This window comes from Hemibagrus wyckioides, linkage group LG16 (genome assembly GCF_019097595.1).
Source record: "Hemibagrus wyckioides isolate EC202008001 linkage group LG16, SWU_Hwy_1.0, whole genome shotgun sequence".
Taxonomy (NCBI): Eukaryota; Metazoa; Chordata; class Actinopteri; order Siluriformes; family Bagridae; genus Hemibagrus; species Hemibagrus wyckioides.
This window is the reverse complement of record NC_080725.1, coordinates 3,980,001-4,005,572: the sequence shown is the minus strand read 5'-3', so window position 1 is coordinate 4,005,572 and position 25,572 is coordinate 3,980,001. Positions and strand designations below refer to the sequence as shown.

The 25,572-nt window shown below is 40.0% G+C and overlaps 1 protein-coding gene across 8 annotated transcripts in view; it reads right to left on the bottom strand.

Annotated features, from left to right (window-relative positions):
* Positions 1-25,572, bottom strand: part of ntm (neurotrimin) — a 382,749-nt gene that overhangs the window by 53,205 nt on the left and 303,972 nt on the right. For all 8 annotated transcript variants that reach the window (XM_058412525.1, XM_058412530.1, XM_058412522.1 and 5 more), the window contains one exon: positions 5,717-5,949. In XM_058412525.1, coding sequence (XP_058268508.1) covers positions 5,717-5,949 — 233 coding nt within the window. The remainder of the gene's footprint in view (positions 1-5,716; positions 5,950-25,572) is intronic.

Sequence of the window (25,572 nt, the reverse complement as noted above, 5' to 3'; positions counted from 1 at the left end):
CAGGTTGGTGGACCTGAGACTCTGAGGGTTAAGTGACAGCTTGGTGGACCTGAGACTCTGAGGGTTAAGTGGCAGGTTGGTGGACCTGAGACTCTGAGGGTTAAGTGACAGCTTGGTGGACCTGAGACTCTGAGGGTTAAGTGGCAGGTTGGTGGACCTGAGACTCTGAGGGTTAAGTGGCAGCTTGGTGGACCTGAGACTCTGAGGGTTAAGTGGCAGGTTGGTGGACCTGAGACTCTGAGGGTTAAGTGGCAGCTTGGTGGACCTGAGACTCTGAGGGTTAAGTGGCAGGTTGGTGGACCTGAGACTCTGAGGGTTAAGAGGCAGCTTGGTGGACCTGAGACTCTGAGGGTTAAGTGGCAGGTTGGTGGACCTGAGACCCTGAGGGTTAAGAGGCAGCTTGGTGGACCTGAGACTCTGAGGGTTAAGTGGCAGCTTGGTGGACCTGAGACTCTGAGGGTTAAGTGGCAGCTTGGTGGACCTGAGACCCTGAGGGTTAAGTGGCAGCTTGGTGGACCTGAGACTCTGAGGGTTAAGTGACAGCTTGGTGGACCTGAGACTCTGAGGGTTAAGAGGCAGCTTGGTGGACCTGAGACTCTGAGGGTTAAGTGGCAGCTTGGTGGACCTGAGACTCTGAGGGTTAAGTGGCAGCTTGGTGGACCTGAGACTCTGAGGGTTAAGTGGCAGCTTGGTGGACCTGAGACTCTGAGGGTTAAGTGACAGCTTGGTGGACCTGAGACTCTGAGGGTTAAGTGGCAGGTTGGTGGACCTGAGACTCTGAGGGTTAAGAGGCAGCTTGGTGGACCTGAGACTCTGAGGGTTAAGTGGCAGGTTGGTGGACCTGAGACCCTGAGGGTTAAGAGGCAGCTTGGTGGACCTGAGACTCTGAGGGTGTAGTGGCAGCTTGGTGGACCTGAGACCCTGAGGGTTAAGAGGCAGCTTGGTGGACCTGAGACTCTGAGGGTTAAGTGGCAGCTTGGTGGACCTGAGACTCTGAGGGTTAAGTGGCAGCTTGGTGGACCTGAGACTCTGAGGGTTAAGTGGCAGCTTGGTGGACCTGAGACCCTGAGGGTTAAGTGGCAGCTTGGTGGACCTGAGACTCTGAGGGTTAAGTGACAGCTTGGTGGACCTGAGACTCTGAGGGTTAAGTGACAGCTTGGTGGACCTGAGACCCTGAGGGTTAAGAGGCAGCTTGGTGGACCTGAGACTCTGAGGGTTAAGTGGCAGCTTGGTGGACCTGAGACTCTGAGGGTTAAGTGGCAGCTTGGTGGACCTGAGACTCTGAGGGTTAAGTGGCAGCTTGGTGGACCTGAGACTCTGAGGGTTAAGTGGCAGCTTGGTGGACCTAGGACTCAATCTCACAACCTTCTGATCAGTAGAAGTAACCTTCTGATCACCTTCCGATTGGAAGGTTGTGAGTTTGAATCCCAGCTCTATTAATCCCCAATTGCTCACTTATATACAATGAGATGAAAATCTAAGTTGCTCTGGATAAGGGTGTCTGCTAAATGCCAGAAATGTGTGATAAGAGTGTGCTCACACCTGAGCTGAGAATCAAACCCACAACACTGGTGCTTTACAACAGACACACTACCACTTTATTATTCTACCATGCATGTTTTAAATGCCTGAATTTATTACTACAGTCCAGTTACACAGTCGTATTTCCCATCAACATCCTTGTGGGATTCCACTACGTAAAATGATCACTAGTGATCTAGTAATCAGAAACCTATTTAATTAAATCTAGCATAAGCACAGAAATCAGGTTTTGTTTAGAAAATTTGAGAAAGGTAAACTGATCTTATATATTTATTTGTTTGTTTATTTAGCGTTTGTATGATGCCCTATCCAGGATGTATTCCCACCTGGCACCCAGTGTTCCATGTACACTATAAGTTCTGGGTCCACCATGACCCTGATCAGGATAAAGCTGTCAGTAAAGATGAATGAACGAATGGATATTCAACATACAGAACAATGACACTGCCACATTGTGGCTATGAACTGAAAGCAAAAATGTTTTGGGTTGTATAATTGATTTCACAAGCAATGTGTTATTTCACTGCTAAAAATGACATCTTAACTATTAAAAATATGTTAAATAACGTCAAATCTACTCAAATTCTCTTATTTCCTATTAAGAGTATTAAGACTGTTTCAAATATATGATTATTATGTCTATTTCAAGACATATTACTATTTACTATTTTTCAGCTTCGTTTTAAAAATGAATACTTAAAAATAACCAAATGATCTGCCAATAGAGTATTTCAAGCTTGAAATGAGTAGAAGTGTCTAGAGTTAGATTTAATAATGACAGATTGTTGTCTTGTAATCTTCTAAAAGGAAATTCCTATATTTAATGCTCAAGACCATATTCAAGATATTCTCACTTGCTAAGATGTTGTTTCTGTGGTCATTAATGTTCGATTTGAGACATTTCTACCCTCCAAACATCAGTAGACGGTGCACAGTATGTCATTTGAGACACTTTTCTGGCATTAGCATCACAGAAACCTTAAGCTCAGCCCAAACCAAGTACATTACTCAAATCCATGTATTTTATGTATGATCCTCACACCTAATCTTATTAATGCAACCTTTCTCAACACACTGATGATGTGATGCTACAGAAAGCGTATTTAACACCTTAGAGAAGAGGAAGCAGGAGAAAACAAATGCTCTAAAATGCATTCTAAGCCCAGAGGCAGTAAAGACACAGAGCCGCACACACACAGTAATCACCCCGGGGCGATGAAGAGGGGGAGGATGAGGAAGAGAAATACCAGAGTTGACAGCTTCACTCTCATGCTGTCTAAAGCCTTAATGAACTTAGCGTCATCTAGACCGTCCGTATCGGACAGGCATGTGGGCTAAATGCTTACTGGATTTATTTGCCTCAGGCCATATGCATGAAGAAGAAGAAATCTACATAAATAAAATAAAATTGCTTTCTGAAGATGCAGTGCTGGCTGTGGCTTGGATGCACGGTCTTCAGCGTAAACCGTCATTCACAAAGACGTCTCAGTGTTTGCATAATCTGTCCTCATATGGGCCATTACTAACTCGTTTCTCACTCTAAATGAGAAGTAGACATTTGGGGCTCTTTACATATGGAGAGCAAATTGGATTTCTATTGAAATGTGTTGTTTACTTTGGGAATGCTGGAAACTAACTCTCTCTCTTTCTCTTTCTCTCTCTCTCTCTTTCTCACTTGCACACACTCTCACCAGCTGCTCATGTCCCAATCTGTCAAACGACAGCTAAAGCGCTTCCATAGCAGTGTGAATAGTCTTTTAAAGAATGTGCGCTGTGTGTGTTTGTGTTCAGGAGTTGTGCATCAGCTGACCTTAACACTCACACATCCCTAAGCTCTCTCAATCACGCCACTATTCTGGCACCACGTTGCCAAGGTAACAGGGCAGATCGGGTTTAGATGGATTGTTCAATAGCAGCAGTCATTGCAAAGTGCAACCTCTTTGGTCCCCTTTCTCCTGATGACTTAATAACCTTAATAATCTTAGTGTTACAAGGAAATTATTGTTTGGCCGGAATTACAACGAAGTGAAGCCGCAACATAATTACAGCTCTTTGTCTCCTGAATGTCAGCAAGCCAGTATCCAAATATATTTCTACTTCCAAAAGTTTTTAACAGCTTTAGACATACACAGCAATTTCAGGATGAGAATAGATTTAAGAAGGTCAGGAGGGGAGAAAGAGTGAACTTTTACTTTAAGACTCTCTACTAAGAGCTTACATCCGCTCATATGTGCCGCTCTTTGGTCTTTGATCTGGTTCTGGTCTAATTGCTACAGTCTAAAGGGCTCTGTTCCGCTCATGTGAGAGAGGAGAGACAGAGCTAATCGAGTCTTCAGAGCGCAGCCAATCCGGGTACACACCCCTGCTCAGGATCATTCGCCGTTATAGGGAATATTTCAAGAACCCATCAGCTGGAGTGAAGATCTGTATGCAAATAAATACTCTTTGCAAAGAACGCTTCCTGTGAAAGAAGGAGGGGTTTGTCAGGTGGTGACCGGTGATAGACATAATAATTAAAATACCACTCAAAATGTAAATAAAATGCTTTTGAAAGTGAAAGCAGTTGAAGTCCTCCCTCAGGGTTTCATACAGCTGAGCATGAGACATGGCGAGGTTGAGTTAATGCTAGCATGCGACCTAGTTGAGGGTGCCAATACTTTAGAATACAAATAGCTGCATATGGGACACTAGGTCAGGTGAGCAATTTTATTCCATTATATCTAAATGAGCCAGTAAATAAACACAGTGTACTCAAAGCTATTTGGGAATCAGCTTAACATGACATTAGTGGCTTTTACTTTATGGATAAGAAATAAATCCCCATAAAAATATGGGGATTTTCCAATAATATATATATATATATATATATATATATATATATATAATGTTGTTCTTGTTCCTGATAATCAGAAAATCCCCATATAATCCCAAATTCAATTTGCAACAGGAGCTTTCAGTAAACACTGCGACGAGATCTTATGGTGATTCTGTGACTATTTTGTTTGACCAATCAATGATCTGCATTTGACACCAAAATGTCACATCCTGTGCCATCTGATAGAACAAAAATAATCATAATAATAGTTGATATCTCAGCTCTGTTGCACAAATCACAGGACTGTAGTATATTAAAGCACTCTAATACATCGAATAAATCATATACATCATTGCTTCTGTAGCAACAGCACGTACATATATGGTGGATCCTCCATATAATCTACAGTTAACAATAAATAAATAAATAAATAAAACCTATCTTAGGTAACAAATAAAAAAAAAAATCAGTTCATGATATTGTGAAGTGTTTTGTATGTAGACACGTACTTAACATTTATCGATAGAGTACCCAGTGTTTAATAAAAGTTGGAGGTGAAGGTGTTTTGAGTAGGTTCTTTTGAAGATTTTGGGACAGAAGAAGTTGCAGTTTCTTGGGAACATGACAGGGTGCATTTTTTTGTGGTTTTATGTGTAAATTCAAAAGAAAGAATATTAAAAAAAGATTCGGTGGATGGCTGTTATAGCTGCAGTAAAGTAATAAAAAGATATACTGTACGTTGTTTTGCAGATCTATGTTCCACTATAGACAGTTAAAATAAAGGGCATACATTCATTAATAAAAAAAGAAAAATTACTGGCAATTTGATAAAATAGAGAATTTGAGAACACATCGCTTCACTATGAGCCAGGTCTCATTATACTATAATACTATAAGTATTATACTACTGTTTTCTTACAATAGCATACCCTGTTGCTTTCATATGAAATGCTGCTATTGTCTGCAGCACACATCAAAATCAAGACAATGATCAGTTCAACTGATTATAAATGCCATATGGTATAGCGCTTTGGGCTGCTGTGCTCGAGATTCCTAAATTTCTACTGTACCTGAATGCTGTGCTGTCACGACTCAGTGCACCAGCCTACTGCAATGACACTGCCATCAATCACATTAACATAAGAGCCACTGAGCAGAGGAAAAAATGAAATCTCCAAGGTTTTGTGCCCATCAGCATTAATTGCATAATTATCCACTTCATTAAAAAATGTAATATCATACCTAGAGTTCAAGGTGTTTGTACCAGATATTGAAGAATCTGCTAACAAAAGGCTATAGTTTAATAACACTGTATAAGTCTGCACAAACCCCAGACATGCTGGTGGAATGCCAGCTCACCTTGCACAATGATATGGACGGAGGTGGTTCTGGGCTTGCTGCTGGTCTGAACAGCACACACGTACAGTCCCTCATCACTCAGGTCTATGTTCTCGATCTTGATGGTGAACTCGTCACGGTTTAGGGTGACCAGGCTGACTCGGGGATCCACGGACCACTTATCCTCGCCGGCGTACAGTATACTGGACCTGTTCAGCCAGGCTGTGTGCGTCACGACATCGCCTTGAGAACAACTGCATGAGAGAAGGACAGAGGGTATGACAGAATTACACTTTTGCTGAGCAGAAGCAGATATACAAGAATATAAAAAAACTCCTTGTATAAGTACTGGCATCCCCTTTAACACAAGGGAGTGTTGCAATCTGGAGCTGCAATGGATTTAACTGGATGGAACAACAGCAGAAGCTTAAGTTTATTTAAGAATCTAGCAAACAAATCCAAAACGGTGTCCAAAAACGTAACCCAAAAAAACAGGAAAACAGGCAAAGGACAGGTAATCAGCTAACATCAACAGTAGGACAAAATCCAAAATCACAGAGACGAACCAAGCAATCTCAGAACCAGAGAAACAATACACAAGCTGGCACAGCTTGGTAAGCTCTGGCAGGTACATAGTGAAAGTTAGTTCACAAAGAGTAGTTGTTTGTGAGGCCCTGAAAAAGGGTGTGGTGATTGTACACGTGTGTGATTAGTAATGAGGTGACTGTGAATGTACCAGGGGTAATAGTTATTAAGGAGTGTAGCTTTGGACGGCCATGTTTGTATGCAGCATTAATGAGGTGGAATTCTTGACATAGTGGTTAGCATGTTGCACGTTTGCTTCACACGATTCCCCTGGTGTGTCTGGAGTGTGTGACGTCTGTGCCTTGCAATGAGTTGACATATTGTCCAGTGTTACCCCTGCCTTGTGGCCTGAGTCCCCTGGGGTAGACTCCAAGCTCCCTGCAACCCTGTGTAGTTTAAGCAGTACAGAAATTGGATGGATGGATGGATGGATGGATGGACGGACCCCTCCCCTCCCCCCTTACTTTATGGGCTAGCATTATTTGAGGAGACTCCATTTTAGTTCCAGCAAAAGACAGGGAAAAGTCTAGGAGAGTAAATACTTATGCAAGCCATTGTACCATATGAGAGAAAATAGCCCAAAGAACAGACGGAACAGAGAATCAACAACAGCATGATTTATTTGCTCAATGAGATTGTGTGTCTCTTCATTATGCAGGAAGTACACCTATGTACCCTGAGCTGAATATGTGCACTACTGGGAAGGCCTGCAGTCCTTCTCGCATTCACCAGACACATTCTAATATACTACAGATATTAAATTAAGCATAAATTCCGAGAAATGTTACCTTAAACTGAACAAGTTAGCTCATTAGACCATGAATCCAGACTTGTACTCTGTAGTCCCTGGCTCACTCTTAGCTTTAGCAGAGCTATTATTTTTATGGCAAAAGCAGTGATATCAATAAAGATTAAATTAGGCATTTAATACAAGTTCAGTCATTGTCTTTCCCCACTGGTCTCATACCAGCAGGTCTAGCTCCTATTTTTTTTTTAGGGGGGCAAAGAAACAAGAATCAATTCGACTGCATTATTTGACTGTTTATTTGAACTATTTAACAGCACAGACAGCCAAGTATACAGAGATCGAAGCTCGAGCTCCTCCATGTTTATTAAAAGCAATGACCTCACAAAAACAGTTATGGCAAAACTTCCTGATATTCAACATCCTCCTGCGGCTATATTTTATTACAGAACAATGCACTCACTGCATATTATGGATACAGCAGTTAGGTGATATCTCGGAGAATGAGATGCTAATTACTTACAGGCTCATGCTAAATGAGAATAGGCTGTGTCTAATTACAGCTATTCCTAACAGTTAACAGCACAGCCCAAAGCAGATCCTCCTGCTAAATGATAGAGCTATTAAAATCAAAAGCAATCATGCATTTAATTGATTACTTGCCTGATTAGCCATTCAATAGAAAGCAGGGACCACTTTCAATTCTGTTTGTGTGTGTGTGTGTGTGTGTGTTTATCTTGCTAAGGATCATAGCCTAGTATTTGGCGACACCGTCCACATTTTTATAACACACACTTTATTCTCATTAAGGTACATTATCTGTAGGACAAACCATAAATCATCGTACTTCACGGTGGTTCGATGATAAGTAGAGCGCTGAACTCCTTTAGTTTCCACAGGGACAGGGATGAGAGAAGTGTGTCTCATTGTGGCTGTGCTTGGCAGACAGAGGCGCTCAGCGATAGTCAAGGGCGTTTGTTATCACGGGAGACGAGATTGCAGCAGCACTCACACGAGGGGAAAAAAAGAGAGAGGAATTGAGATCATCTGAAAGATCAGATGTTTTCCCACCGCTTTTTTTCCCCCTAATACACTGCAGTTCATGCTCCCTGGAAATATTAAACACACTCTCCCGTGCTTATTCTGGTGTTTGGACATCAAGCTATTTCCTTTCCTGCTTAGAAATGCATTGGCAAATCGAGCATTCATCATGTCTCCTCGTCCAGTGCACAGAAAACAAAAAAAAAAAAGCATCCCTTGGTAGATGTAAGCAGTGAGACGTTGTCAGTGCAAGGATTTGCTTCTCATAATAACTGAACAAAGGCACCTGAGCTGCTGCAAGGTTGAGGAGAGGGACAAGGAGCACTCAAAGACAATGAGAGTTGACTAAAGTAATGAAATATGCAAAGAAAGGAGAAGGGTTGCGTCTGTAATTTAACAAAACACAGGATGAAATACACTTGCAAGAATCAAAGGGCAATGCATAAGCTCATTTTTCATGTAGACACAGATAATATGTAAATAATAGATCAGCTCGTTCTGCTCTTTGCGCTCTGTTTAATGTGCAGCAAAACATGGCTAATATAGGTACAGCACAGTGTGTGTGTGTGTTTGTGTGTGTGTGTGTGTGTGTGTGCATGAACAAAGAGATTTATGCTCACTGCCAACAAGCCTTTATAAATAATAGACTTTTGAACTAACAGTACAGCGAAAAACGCTGTAGTGTGATCATATCATGTTTGTTCTCGGATGCAATTAATTTAAAAAAAATGTAGGCAGATAGAATTTATTATATTTTTGATTTTACACATGATATTATTTCAGAACGGATGATTTTCACACATTATACTCAAACATACTGTAAGAGTCACAGAATGGTGCGAAAAATAACAACAAAAAATCCAGTGAGCGGCGGTTCTGTAGACTGATCCACTGTGCTGATGAGAAAGGTCAGAGGAGAATAGCTAGACTGATTAAAGCTTGACAGGAAGGCAATGATAACTTAAATAACCGTTCGGTTCAACTGTCGTGATCAGAAAAGCATTTCCGAACGCTCAAAACTTTAAGACCTTGGGCTTCTGGTTGGAAGGTCATGAATTCAAATCCCAGCACTGCCAAGCCACCACTGTTGGACCCTCTTAATCATCATCTGCTAAGCTATGGATAAATAACAATTTAGATAACAATTTAGTCGCTCTGGATAAGAGTGTCTACCAAATGCGTTAAATCTAAAGGTAAGGACTGCATCCTGATCACAATGGATCTAAAGCATATCCCTGAAAAACACCCTGGATAGGACGTGTGTTCATGCCTATTGCAGGGAAGTGTAGGAAGAAACCTGAAGAAACCTGCAAAAGCTCTGGGATGTGAGTCAGAAATGCACCATTCACATGTGGTTGTGTAGTAAAGACTATACACGAAGAACCCTTAAGCAACCCTCCTAGCCAAAACGTAGTGCGTTCCCTATCGCTTCTTTCCCTTTTTCTATATTTTGTATCTTATTACATGGCTCGACACTACATTTTGATGAGAACATTAAACATGTCGATCTAGGCTATATAATCGTACGCTTTTCTGTCAAAATCAGATGTTAAATGTCTTCATGAAGCTTTTACAGAACCAGACCAACACTTTAGTTCTAACAGTCATTGCACTTATTTCTCCTTGAATGCTGCTGATGTTAGAATCATAGCTTATGGGCTCTGGTAGGAAATGACTGGTCTCATACAACTGGCTAATGTGGAAATTATTCTGTCGTAGAATGAAATAAAAGACACACAGTGGCCCGTATGCTGCTTAAGACTGGGGATCACTTCTTTTTGGAAAGTCCCCAATGCGGGGATTGATTGTGTGTGCATTGCTTTACATGATAATCACAACAATATGGTCATTGTCCGCTTTAAGAGATGTACTGATGCGATGCTACAGCATTACCTGACCGAGCGCGGGAAACATTCCAACGCTGTACGTTTGGACAGATGCAGCAAATCAGCATAACCCCACAAATACATATATAATTAAATAATTCTGCCTTATAGTCCCTTATCAGAGCAGACCAGACAGCAAGCCAATTTAATCCAAATGAAGTGTCTCCCCTTTCATCATGTTGGGAAGCATCTAAAAGGCACAGAGCGGGGAAACTAAGCATCCCGAATAAACAGCCTCAGCCCATTTTCTGCCATGACACTGTAATGTTCATGCATTATGAAAATATATTGCAGCGTTTCTCATCACGGGATGTGCTACTGCTCTCATCCTGGCATGGGTTAGAGGAGTTAATTTTTAATGCAGTGTCATCAGTGGCTGGTTCAAAGAAGGTTTAACAATTTCTTTTTTGAAGGAGGGAGGGCCAGCTCTGTGACAGATTGAGATTAAATTTGCATGCACATGAATGATGAAGAAAGCGCTCTCTTCAAACACAATGCATGCCATTAGAAAACCAGGGCTATTTTTAAACGGGTTTCTAATAAGATAAACATGTAATATTTTGCACTGCTGGCTTCTCTTAAAGAGCGAGGAAGCATCTGTGATGCTTTTATGAACTGTCTTACTGTCACACAGGGCTTGTGCTCAAAAGGACTGAAAGCACAATGAGTCAGTAGACCTAAAAATATCTAGTAAATCCTACCGAAATATAAAAATGCACCAAAGTATGATTTAATAAATATATAAATAACTACTTGCCTTGGTTGTGACATGACCGAGATACACCGTTCATTGTTAAGTCTTCCTGGATGGGAGAATTGATTCAGAATCAAATAAATAGATGTTATAAATAACTCCCAGCATTACCTCCACACAGCATGACTGCCAAAGCATATGTGGCAATGAGATCAGGGCTTACAGTGTATTGTGGAATGGAAAGAAGAAGGGAAAGTAAAAAAAGAAATGCTGAAATTACTTAACGCTGAAAGGAAGAAATGACTGAACTCAGTAATGTCATGAATAAAATTAAATAAAATTAAATGAAGTTTTAATTTTAACAGTAAACCAGAAAATCTGATCTAACAGTGGTTGGAACAAAACTCAAACAAAATTCAAAGGGTCAAAATGTAATTTTCAGAAGAGCTTAAAAGAGTGGTATTTTTCTGTTTCAGTGTGATTTCATCATAGTCGAAACCTAAACACTTTCCCATCAGGACTGAATACAGGAAGAGATGTCCTTAGATGTCTGCTATATCCAGGATTTTGAAGATGGGGAGACAGCAGGGAAAAATATGATTTTTTTTCCCCCTATGATCCAGCAAGCAACAAATCACACTGCAAACAACCAAGGCCAAAAGTTTATATATATACCTAGTTTTTCCCAGCTCCAGTCACTTAATTCCACTATACTTTTCTTTTGCTCATATCAGAGATCATTTTAAAACATTCACATTTAGGCACAATTCATCTAATTTCAGGTTTAATTGACCAGATCCGAATTCCAGCAGGTCAAAACATACCCAAGTTGGGAGCCTCTTTGAACAGAAATTTTCAGAAATTGATGTATGACTTTTAAAAGTTTCCGATTGGTCAGTTGTTAATGGATGCATAAATGTGGCCTTAAAATGTTCTAACTTTAGAGGCAATGCCTGTTTGCCAAGCAACACAGACCTCTTCCACAAATCTGGTTCCTTCTTAGGTGCCATTTCCAAACACATAAATGCACCACAAGCATCTTGACAAACAACTCTATTCAAATACTTTGAAAGAAATCTTAGAACCACTCAAACACTGCATTATTAAAGATAGAATCAAATCCCAGTGACTTTAGTCTGAAAGTTGCAGCTGAACCCCAAGACAACAACACCGGGACCTGTGAGGAACCTTAACACAAAAGGTACTAAACATGTACTTTCACCATTAATAGAATCCTCTATCACCATGATTTGAAAGGCTGCCATTCAAGGAAGAAGCCCCAATTATAAGATCCCAGACTCAGGTGATCACCAGTCCTTGGGAAGAATGTTCTCTGGTCAGATCAAACAAAAATAGATTGAATATTAATGTGGGAAATGGTTAGAGACTTTAATTTGAAGAAAACCATCCCAGCTAGGAAGTATGTGGGTGGCAGCATATTGTTACAGGGGTGATTTTTTGGAGAAGGTGGTAGCCCAAGTGGTTAAGATTGGGGTTCAAGCACCAGCACTGCCAAGCTGCCACTGTTGGGCCCTTGAGCAAGGCCCTCATTCCCCAGCTTCTACTGCATCATGGCTGAGCATGGGCTCTGACCCCAGGCACGAATTTTACTGTGTGTGACAAATAAAGGGTCTGGAAGAAGGATAATCTACCAGCCACAAACTTACTCAACACTGGGTCTTCCAACAGGACAATAAACGAAAGAATAACAAAACCAAAACTGCAGCAATGGTATCAATTAGCTCATTTAATTTATTTGAAACATGAAGGCTGATTGTAACTCCAGCTAAAGCGAAAAATATCCTGCACATCCTACACCTCGCCCCCGTCGCTGTGCTCCTCCTCCCTTCACTTTTCTCTTTGGAAACCTCGACTTGCAGTCAGATGATAATTAATAATACAGTGTTGTAGCTGAGGACTGAGGAGAGGAAATTACCAGGCTAACGCTTATCTGTGATAATGAGTATTGTGTGAATTTATATTTAGTTGAATGAGATCATCCTGTTTTCCAGATCTAATTTACTTGGCACAGATTTTACTGACAATGCTAGTTTGTTGACTGCTAACTTGCTTATCTCTTCTAATTTAGCATTTTGACGCATTTATGATTTAGTCATCAGCACTGAAAGCTTTTTGAAGTGATTTATTCATTAAGAGGGATAGATAATTGCTAATGTTGTTAGTCATTGTTTAAAATTAGCAGGGTAAAACAGTTCCAAGGTATAAAATTATGGAGTAATAAACAATATCCAGTCCTGATACCTTTAGATTCAAAATGATCTATTATGTTTTATGGTAAATGCTCTGTAAGCATCAGCACTGAATGTCTTTGACATGTCACACTCCACACTGGTGCTTAATGACTCGTATGAAAGCAGGCACTCAGGGCTTTATAGATTTGTGTAAGAATTTTTATAAGTATTTCTGTTTTTATTTAGCCTACTAACGACAATATATTCATAGAAAAGTGAAAAAAAAAACAGGTGTTTATTTTCCTATAAATATTTATATCTTCAAAGTAAACGGTGATATCAAACCCTTGTTCAAGCGCTTGTTCATAAGCAGGTAAAATTGAAGGTGTTATCTTCAACCAGTTAAAAACATCTCACATTGAAAGCCGACTAGTTAATACTGATTGAAAATATCAGATTTCCATTCTGCAGGCGCACTGGAACGCTAGTGTGCTGGTAAAAAAGTTTGTTCATTTATATACACCGATCAGGCATAACATTATGACCAGTGCCAGGTGACGTGAATAAGACTGATGATCTCCTCATCATGGCACCTGATAGTGGGTGGGATATATTAGGCAGCAAGTGAACATTTTGCCCTCAAAGTTGATGTGTTAGAAGCAGGAAAAATGGACAAATGTAAGGATTTGAGCGAGTTTGATGAAGGACCAAATTGTGATGGCTAGACCACTGGATCAGAGCATCTCCAAAACTGCAGCTCTTGTGGGGTGTTCCCGGTCTGCAGTGGTCAGTATCTATCAAAAGTGGTCCAAGGAAGGAACAGTGTGATCCGATCCAACAGACTAGCTACTGTTGATCAAATTGCTGAAGAAGTTAATGCTGGTTCTGATAGAAAGGTGTCAGAATACACAGTGCAGGACGGGTCAGGGCTGTTTTGGCCAACACCATATTAGGCAGGCGGTAATAATGTTATGCCTGATTTGTGTAAATAAAATAAAAACAAATAAATATTACAAGAAAGCATACGATATATGCAATATGCTTCACCAGAATTGCTATGTTTTGGTGCTGTTTTTTGCAAAAAATAAAAATAAATAAAATAAAATCTGCCCAGTGGGCTTCCCCTGGATGTATTTCTGTACAATTCTTGAGACATTGATTAAACTCCAGAAAAGCCCCTGGGTAAATGGGAAATGCTTCATAAAATACAATTTCTGTTCAGAATGAAGCATGTTGTTTCCAATCCTTGTTATCTAACATTATCATGTGAAGAAATCAAACTATAAACTGGACAAAAAGCCAGAGCCTCCATCAGAGAGTTTTCAAAATGCTGAATTTATTTTGAAGGACTAAAGAATACACATTCAGCATCCATAAACCTGAAACAAGTGCAAGGTCTAATCATACATTTATACAGGAGATATAATCTCTTTATGGCTTTTGATTAGAATTCTGAAGTTAATTCTCTGCAGGATGCCTCATTTATTCATCGGAAGCAGTGCTTTTACCGTCTAAGCCACTTGAGGACATTTTATTAGCATTCATTTTTGGTCCCTTGAACAATGGCATGTGGGTGATCTAGTTATTACAAATTAAATAGAAATATATCCATGGCACAGGAGGTGTCATGAGTGCTACTTCCTTTTGAGACCCATAGTACCCTGTTGTTAAACGAATGCTAATGCTAACATTAAGCTAAAAAAGTCTAACAGCCAGCGCTCCCCATTAGAGTTAATCACAATGCCGTGAATAAGAAGAATGGAACGAGTGACTGCTGCTGCTGAATATCTGACTGAGTGAAAAGTCTGAGTTAGATCACCACGCTGAGTGCGGCTTTATTTCCAGCTCCACGCTAGAACATAATAGTGGACGAAATTCTACATTTTTAGCGGAAAAAAAATCTTATGCTGCTTTTAATTTTTTGTATTAAATGGAAGAAAACACTACAAGGTGCCATGCAGTTGTTGGAGTTCTTAATTAATCAACTCAGTTTATACCACCGCAACGACTGCAATTTTTATTTAGCACTGAACATTGTACTTTTTTAACCATTTATAGCTACATCAATGTTAATGTTGTGAAAAACGAGCTAGTTCTTATGATACTCATATACAGACCCTTATTTCAAGGCTAAAACATAAGTATCTTTTTTTTCCTGGTGGTTGTCTTGGTTTAAAGATGTAGCTCAGAGTGCCTGGTGGCTAATCTGGGTCTCAGAGAAGTCGTGGGGTTGTGTGTTTGTTTGTTTTTTCCTTCCCCAGGCTCTCAGAGACAGGATGGAACACTTGTTAAGGGAATTGGAGTCTTCTCTACAGTTGTCTCCATTGGACAAAAACAATTGACATTGTCAGGAGTCACCACTATCTTTTCCTGCTATATTCACACACACACACACACACACACACACACTGCTCACTTTGCTCATGTTGTCTCTCACACTGCACTCTCGTACTGATGAAAGGAAGATGAAAGCCTAGAATCTCTGGTATGTGTTTTAAAATTATTCTGTGTGTGTGGCATAGTTAATGGCATTGGGTAGAGTGAAAGCCTAAGCCAATGTGAATGAACCATGTTATCCTTTAGGCAGCATCTCCAACACATAGTCAAGCCACCAGAGCCATCACTGCTGGCCTGCCAATATAAATGATTCACACACACACACACACACACACACACACAGACACACACACATGCACGCACACAAGTATAGCATGATGAATCTGACAGTGTGGAACAAGTAAACACATCTGTGGAAATAAACCTAACACCAACGCTGATATTATTAAACATACATGCACTTGCTCCTCATACTGAACAAAACACCAGTATAAAATGCTGTAAAAAAGACAGCTCCACAAATAAAAGGTACAATAGGCATTTTTTTCACTAAAAACCATCAGCTTGTAGTAAAGAATTTCTTTAATGAGAAGCCATTTTTTTTAACCACAACAGCATTTCCAGCTCTTAGCAGTTAAGCTTAGATGCCCATTCAGAAGCTCAAGTTCCTAATGATCATAATGTTGTGTACATCAGCCCCAGGCATCCCAGGCCACAAAGATCCACCTGTCTGCACAGATCGGTGTGCACCACTACTACTAATAATAATGTTGCGTCTGGTATTATCGGAAAGTTCTCCAGGCTACAGCGAGAATGATAATCCTGAAGCTTTTATCCCTTTTGTTTCTCCACAGCAGATAAATTTCATATTCTCTCGTGCGACCGTCTCTTTGGAGGAAAAAAAAAATCCGTCTGAAACACAGCCTTTAGCAAAAATTAATCAAATTAATTTAAGAAATAAATCAATGACTCCAGACTCATATTGGACATGTTATTATATTATCCAGGACTAAGTCTCTTCCATTCCACGCTCCTCCGTGACATGTCTGGACACGTGTTTTACCTCGCCAAACTTGTAATTGTGTTGTAATTGCATCTACAAAAAGCATGACAGTCACCTTGACATGCACTTAACTAGGAAGGGAGGGAAAAAATTAGAAACACTGAGAAAATACTATCAGACAATTAATGAACAATTAGGTAATCGTTTGGATTCACTCAGCCAGAGATGAAGTGTGACAGTGTGATCATCTGCGACGGGGTTCGCCCTGATCTGGGGTCAGTCTGGCCTCCTGGTGCAGCGTAGCGCCGAGGGGATTACAGCTTAGCTCAAAATTACCTCGTCTTCTTTAGAGGGCTGTGGCACAGATGAAGGTGCCCCTTGCAAATAAAACCCATTAGAATTCAAAGTCATTGAGGAATCCTTGGGTGAGGTGAAGTCGCTCATAAAAGCACATACTGTAACTCATACAATTAGGTCCAGAAATGTTTGGACATTGGCAAAGTTATTGTTTCTTTAGCTGTCTATTACAGTATTTCAGAATTAAATGATTATAGTAATGAATTGGAATATGAATATCATAATGAATATGTGCAGGCTTTAATTTGTCCAAATCGGACACCTGGACAACCGTCTGCACAGCTGTTCCATGACCATGTGTGGGTTATTCCCTCATTGTTACACTTTCCCTAAGCAGATAAAAGGTACAGAGTTGAATTCATGTGAGCCATTGCTATCTGGAATCTTTTGCTTTTACATCGCAATAAGTTTAAAGAGCGATCCCTGCCATCATTACGCTGTATAAACAAAAGAAAAACAGATCAGAATTAGAAAAATTGCCAAAATTAGAAAGAACGCACTGGTTTGCTCAAAAACACAAAAAGTCTTGAACACGACAGGAAACAATTGTGGAGACTTTTTTCCTTGGTTAAGAAAAACCCCAAACAAATCTGGCCAGATCAAGAAAACACTCCAGGAGGTAGGCGGATCTGTGTCAAAGTGTGTTGAACAATTTAGAGAAGACTTCAGAGTAAATACAGAGGGTTTACTGCAAGATGAGAAACACCCGGTAAGCCTCAATAACAAGAAAACATGATTAGCCAAAAAAAGAAAATCGGTGCACTTCTGAAACGGATAGAGGAATGAGGAAAAGATCAACTTGTCTCATAATGATGAAAAGAGAAGAGTATGGTGAAAGGAAAGAACTGGTCATGATATGAAGCGTACCACCTCATCTTATTTCAGTAGCCATGTACAGCTGCCAATGGAACTGCTTCCTTTGTATTTAATGATGATGTGACTTCTGACCAAAGCAGCAGGATAAATTCTGAAGTGTATAGGGCTATATTATCTGGTCACATTCAGCCAATACTTCAAATCCCTTTTGACAGCACTTCACACTCGCAGACGGACAATGACCTGAACTATACTTTGAAACTAGCCGAAGACTTTTTTTAAGGCCAAGAAGTGGAATGTTCTGCAATGGCAGAGTCAATGACCTGACCTGAATCCAAATGAGCATGCATTTCACTTGCTGAAGGCAAAACCGAAGGCAAAATGCCCCAAGAACAAGCTGGAACTGAAAAGAGCTGGAGAAAAGGTTTGGCAGAACATCACCAGGGGAAAAAAAAAACCCAGAGACTGGTGATGACTATGAGTTATAGTCTTCCAGCAGTCACTGAATGCAAAGGATTCGAAACCAAGTATTAAAATTGACAATTTATGATTATTTTAACTTATCCAGTCATATTAAGCTCCTTAAAAAGGCAAAAACGCTTACTAAACATGTGGTGTAACGCCATTCACTGGATTTGGATGCAAATACCCTTAAAGTCTGAACTGCATTCGACAGATAAAGTAACAATATACTATACAATATGTACATGTAACCTATTCTCGATTACACTAGGACCTGAAGAGGTTTTAGACTAATTTCTATGTTCTTTGTTGTGTAGCAGGTATTAGCATCTCTGTTTTGTACATGTTCTGACCCAGTTGTCTCACCATCATTGTCTGACCCTTACCCAAGTCACTTGCCCATTTTTCCTGCTTCCGACACATCAAATTTGTTAACCCACTGTTCACAATGATGTCTATTATATCCCTCCCCTAGATAGCTTATGAGCTTATTGTAATAAGACAAGCAATATCATTCACTTCACCTGTCAGTGGTTCAGTGGTCAAATCTGTGTATATATTGGTTATATAAGCAAATGAAGGCTTATGTATATAATTCAAGAAAACAAAAAGTGTTGAAGTAGTGTTTTCTAAGTCTATAAACTCCCTCACAAATGCACTGTGTGCTGCATAGTGGAAAAAAATCCATTCACATCCATTAAAAAGTGGGAAAAAATAATACTATTCATGGCTAGGTTAGGTCTAAAAGCTGAGTAGTACTACATATAACAGCCATAGAAATCTCATAGACCACAGCCTTAATGCATCTGTGTATGTGTGTGTGTGTGTGTGTGTATATGGTCAAGTGATGAGAGATGCCATGCTGTGGTCTCACCCAACTACATGCTCAACTGCATTCCCGTGTAAAATGAATGATCCATGAGCCCCCTTTTCCAGCAGCTCTCAGAGTTGACACACTCGAATTGGCTGCAGTGAGAGGTCCCTGCTCATAGAAGCGATTAGCCAAGTTCATGGTGGCCAAGGTTAACCACAGCAGCAGTAAGAGGTGAAATAAAACAGGTGATTCTCAGCAAGATCCATTCTTGTCCATGTTATACACAGTACATTGTGATATCCTAGTAGTAGTTGCTCTCTGAAATTTCACATAGACCATCTAATAAGAATTTGCAGTGCAAGCAATCACTCCTTTAAATCTCTACTCATACCTCTGATGTTATAAATGTATATTCAATCATCTCACATGTTAAATTCAATGACTACTGCTGAAGCAGGTTTCTGTCCATCTGCATTTGCACACTGCTACATTTACACTAACTATTAATGCACATTTATCACTTTTCTCATCTTCTCTTTATATCCAGCACCTTATTGTCTGGTGAACTGTTGATCTGTATATGAGCTGCTCAATTACAACCAACACTGATGTACGATAATAAAAGTTAATATATGAATATATGCTCTCTGAGATCCCAATCGATGTTCAAAACCAAACTTCCAAATTCCAATCTGTTGTGCATTAATTTGTAATTAGGAGCCATGATGGAAATCTGTCTCTACTTCAGGAACACCAAGCACAAGGTAGGAACACATCCTGAACATGATGCCAGCCCATGCACTCACATTCAGGATCAATTTAGTGTAGCAAATCCACCTACTGGAATGTTTTGGTGTTTTGAGGTGAGAGGAAACCTTAGAGAACCTCACAGACACAGGGGAGAACATGCAACCTGAGCTCAGGGTTGAACAGGGGATTCTGAAGCTGTGAAGCAGCAACACTACCCACCGAAACATCATGCCATCCTTATGTATTAACTAAGAATGGATCGTTTACTGTAGATCTGAGAAATTCATCTTTCAATCTGAATATATGTAGAAAAATGATCTCAACTTGACACACATTTAATTCAAAAGCAGCACACTGGATGCTTCTAACCCACAGTAGTAACACTTAATGTCCATCATTTGCTTTGCAGACTAGACTGCAGCATCACGCACTTGAGCTATCTGCCCTGTTCCACGTACACGAGCTCACAGATGTCAGTAATTGCCTTGTGTCACTGTGACTGGACGATTCTTGCTAATGGCTGTGACACAATCGGGATTCAACCTCATAACCTTCCATCAACAGGACGAATACTTTTTTCTTTCTTTTGCGCCGTTCAGGCTATTTTGTTACTGCAGGAATATGAATATGATCAAGTGCATGATTTTGATATTTATATTCATGTGCAAACGTATTTGACGCATGCAAAGAAATGTTGGGAAATGTAATGAAATTAAACTTTTCTATACTTAAAAAAAACCGTACTGTTAAGAGAAAAGCAATAATAAACAAAAGAAAGTCAATATTTGGTGTGACAATCTGTTGCTATCAGTCAGCTCAGGTACATTTTTGGCAGTTTTATATGGAAATGAGTTGGCAGGTTTTTGGATAAATCTTGTGAAACCTGCCCCAGTTGTCCTGCAGTCTCTGACAGTCGCACTTCTGTTTTCGCAGCTAAATGCAAAGAGCATTAACAATAGCTCTTGAGTGAAATCACGGTTTGAATTCTGATTAAGCTTGATTTAAACCTGATTAAAATTCATCTGTCTTTAGACTGAAGAAAAGCAAGTCGGCGCTACATAATCCAGCTGTGTTAATCTGACAAGTGTACAATTGAATCGGGATTACTTACAAAACCAGAATGCGAAGTAAATCGAATGGACTGTTTTTTTTTTTTTTAAAGGCTGAACAATCTATCTTAAACTCTAAATTAGAACCCATAAAGATCAATAAAGTTCTTCGAGAACAAAAAAAAAAAAAAAACTGGGAAGTTTCCTACGCATTAACTGCTGAGTGGCAAACAGTTAAATGCACTTATTTAACTCCACCTGCAAACTTTACCCTCTGCCTACATTACTTATTTATTTATTTTACAGATCTTGGCATACTGACTCTGCCTCAAGGCCTGACAGGCTGACAAGATCAGGGTCACATAGAGAATTTTAAATCTCAACAAATCACAACATTTAGAACACTTATTTCTGCAAGGTGGAATGAGAATAATGCTAAGGGTGAGAGGGTTAAGAGAGCAGACCGCGTAAAAAGCACATCTCAGGCAATTGCTTTCCATCAGGGAGAGAAGGACAAACTAAGCCAGAGGAGGGGATAAGCTGTACCACGTGGTCCAAATCCTTTTTTTTTTTTTTTTTTTTTTTACATAACTGGAGCCTGAGTGTGTCCACCATAAACCCAGCACTTGGCATCGGCATCTGCATGTGCATCCACGTCTGAGAATCGGTGGCAGGATGTCAGAAAAGATCTCCCCTAGGCGCTATGAGATCAATCTATCTATCTGTCTATCTATCTATCTGCCACATAAGTCAATCCATCATCTGCAAGCGTTTTTTTTTTTACATTACCATCGTATGTCATGGTTACATGGCCGAGGAGCATTAAGGGGCTCTAGTAATGGCTTGTTGGTGTTTTAATTTGCGTAATGGTGTTTAAAAAAAAAAGTTGTTTTAGTCATGCATGAAGGACTTAAATTAATATGCAATTCTGGACTTCCTGTAGGAGGCATGAAACAATGGATGCTGAAACAGTGGGTGGATATAATGGAAACACATTCATTTGCATGTCTTGTGCAATTTAGTGAAGCTCAAAGGGTTTGATAGCATGGTTATTACTTAGGCTTTTTTACACGTTGGCTACGTAGGTGTAATCTGATGCGCAAATGCTAGATATCTGCTGTTAGTGCAAATGGGGGAACAGAACGTGTGAAATATCATCCTGAAGTGACCCGTGGTTTTTCCAAATGTCCGAGGCGAATAAACAACTTTAGTCATCGGCTCTCCAGACAACATACGTGTTAAGTAACAAATATAAAGGAAGGAATAGCAGCCTATGGACAAGCTGTGGCATGTTGATTAGGGATGGATTAAAAATGGATCATTTATGTGTTCATCTATGACCCTGCCTTATGAGAGTGTTCATTGTAAAAAGCGCTATACAAATAAAACTGAATTACACGAGCAGGGTCATAGCACAAAAACTTCTAATTACCTGTCTAATTCTAATTTCTACTGACATTGGAGACACCGGCAAAGTTATCGTTTCTTTAGATGTCTGCTAGAGCGTTTCAGAGTTATATGATTATAATAAGGAATGGGAATATGAATATTATAATGGCAGGCTTTAATTTGTCCAGATCGGACACCTGGACAACCTGTCTGCACAGCTGTTCCATGACCATGTGTGGGTTATTCCCTCATTGTTACACTTTCCCTAAGCAAATAAAAGGTACAGAGTTGAGTTCATGTGAGCCATTGCTATCTGGAATCTTTTGCTTTTACATCGCAATAAGTTTAAAGAGCGATCCCTGCCATCATTACGCTGTATAAACAAAAGAAAAACAGATCAGAATTAGAAAGAATGCACTGGTTTGCTCAAGAACACGAGAAGTCTTGGACACCACAGGAAACAATTGTGAAGAAAAACCCCTCCTTCATCATATTCCCGACAGGTGAGCAGGTGCATGTGAACGGTGCAGGCCTGGATGCTGAATACTGACACGGTTTGGTCAGCATGTCCCCTTGGAGAGGAGAGTCACTGCAAATCAATACAGAGACAGTAAACATGCTGAACACATGCTTAAGTGAATTTTACAAACTTTATTAACTCGCTGATAACTCACTATTTAGCCCAACATCCCTAGTGACATTTTTCTTGCTGGAAATGTCACATGAGTATGCATGTTTGGTAGAGCCTGTCAGATTAAATAACACTCTGGATTGCTCTCCCATGTCTCACACTAATTCAGTTTGCTAGAGTGAATTATTTTTTTCTTTTTTTAATTACCAAATGAAGCTGTTTTTTAAACTACTGGGTTAGCTAATACATGATGGATTCACAGGAAACCGGCGTTCACCAGTGTTGTATTGACTGAAGCCATCTTCAGCTACATATATCACTGCTCTTGCCAGTAATGTGATTGACCAAGATCGCCCTTGGCGCTGTTTATAAATCACACCAGACCTCTGTATGTGCATTTCAACCTGCCTGTGTGTCACTGCTTTCAAGGTCAGTGTGCTGTGGTAGTGTAATGTGTAGCCCTTTTTCATTCTGAACACTGCCCCGTCGTCTGTGTCTGTGCAGTAGACAAGTAACTAAATATGCATACATTATACAGAAAGACGACATAATGCATTCTAAAAATAGATATATGGATACAAAGAGGTATACAAATATGAGGTGTGCTTTTTTTTTGCCAGAAGGTTAACAGGTGGAGACTAAAGGACATTATGTACATTTACGTTATTTCCTGTCCACTGTCATCCCAAACGAGTATGGGTTCCCTTCTGAGCCTGGTTCCTCTCAAGGTTTCTTCCTCATATCATCTCAGGGATATTTTCCTCGCCAGCTTTGCCTCGGGATTGCTCATTAGGGATAAAATAGTAACTTAACTTTAAACTTTATATATACTGTATATATAGCTATAAATAAAGACCAGTTAGGTCAAGGTCAACATAAGATCAGACTAGGATACCATGGAATACAAAAAAACAAAAAACAGCTAAACTTCTTTCCAGTCCATATGATTGAATTGTGTAACAGTAACACAATTAGTTTTCGTACATTTAACATGAAATGACTATATTTTCAAGACCTGAATAAAATCAAACCCTGAGCTCAAACCCACAACAATGGTGCTTTACAACAGACACATTACCTTTTTATATTACGCTGTTTTCTTGAAGCCGGTAGTGGCTCAAGTCGTTGGGGCTTTGGGTCGTTGACCGGAAGATCAGGGTTCAAGCCCCAGCACCACCAGGTTACCACTGTTGGGCCCTTGTAATGTTTTTATGTAAACTATACATCATTCTTTTTTCTTGAAGCCGGTGGTGGCTCAAGTGGTTAAGGCTGACCCTGGCTGACCCTGCACTCTGACCCCAACCTCCCAAGGATGGGATATGCAAAGAAAGAATTTCACTGTGCAGTACTGTATATGTGACAAATAAAGACAACTTCTTAAATTTGACTGACCACATATTCCTTTTCCCATTCTTGGCAAAGCCTTGAGCAAAGAATCAGATAAAAAACAATGTTATTTGTGATGCTGTACAATGCGAACACATTACAACAACCTTTGTAACTGCTTACTTTTTTTTTTTTAGGCATTATATATTTTCTTTATTTAATGATGTATGTGGAGGTGTGGGATATCGTGGGCAGGTCCTAACAAAAATAATTTTGTGGAAAATTTTAAGTTGTGCAAGTGTCCGAGCCAGAATTCACACAGTGCTTGTATTTCTATTATATATCTCCCCAGTGTTTTCCAGCACATAGTGGTTCATACTTAATGAACTAACTTTGGATGGCATTTGCCACGTTCTGTTTTAAACAGCAGACTGCTTTTCACCAAAATGTTGGCTGTGTTTTATTTGGGTATTAAATAAAAATAGAGCTCTACCCTTCCCACCACGCTGAGCACAATGCAAAAGATCACACAGGTAGTGGAGTGGAGCTTCTTTAAGAAGTATTTTTATCCAGCCTACGCACAGTGGCATTCGCACAACGCCTCCCATCCGTCAGCTTACAGTCCCACAGGCCCCTAAATATAATCCTGTCTAATTCTGCTCTTAATTATGTTCAGCTGATAAAAGGAATGATTTACTTCACCGCAGTGACCAAAGCGTTGTTAAAATAAACTTCGATCCTCATCAGGGGAATACTTTCAACTAGGAAAAGTCAAGAAAGAACAAAAAGCTCAATGACAAGCACTTGCTGACATCCAGCATGGCAGCAGGTGCTGGCAGATGAATCATTTTTCTCTCATTTCACACGTTCCCCTCCCTCCTCTGTCCCTTCTCTGAAACAGACATGTGCTGGGGTAAACTTGAGAGCAAAGAGACAGGAGTGCATTCAAGAGCAAAAGGCATGAAGACAATTCCGTAAGGGTAAATGCAGCCAGCTGCAGAATGATAATATAGAAAGGGGTGGCTTGCGCTGGTGCCTTCGTCTCTGCTTGAATAAATCATTCTCTCCGTCTCTCCTTTTTGGCAGGGTGACTGTCGGGTACTACCATGATGGAGAGAGCTCTAGCGGTGTTCAACAGACGTGAGGAAAGAGTGACAGAGGCGAGGCAGCGCGCGCTTAAAAACAGAACGCTTTGTGGTTTCAGAATGCAAATCCAAACTTCCAACATCAGCTGCAGCAGGCTGACAGTTCACACTTCACCAAGCCTCTGACAAAATAATCCAAGACTGAGGCCAAATTCCACACGGGTTCCTTTTTATGACATATATAAGTATATATAAAAGACACTGTATATATATGATTAATGGCAATTTTTGGAACTCTGATCAGTACAGTAACGAAGAATACGATAAAGCAGCTGTATATCATGTCCGGTAAATTCCTCCCTGACCTGTGAGCATTCCAACAACAACAACGATTTTTGGGGGTTTTATACCTGGTCATGAACTGAAAAGATTAACACAGGTCATGAAAGGATTAATACAGATAAAGATGATTCATTTGCGATAACAACGCAGCTGGGATAACACTTCAAGCTGTAATTCACATCTCAGGTTTATAGAAATGTGTTCCTTCTAATGTGTTATTGTTACTATGGTAACGGCCCATTCATAGTGCAGACACCTAAACAATTGTTAATTATAAAGCGATGGAAAAAAAAAAAAGTGTAGCGCTTTCTATGTGTCTTATAAAACTAAAATATTTAGAAGAGAGGACTTTTTGTGATAAATTGACAAGCTG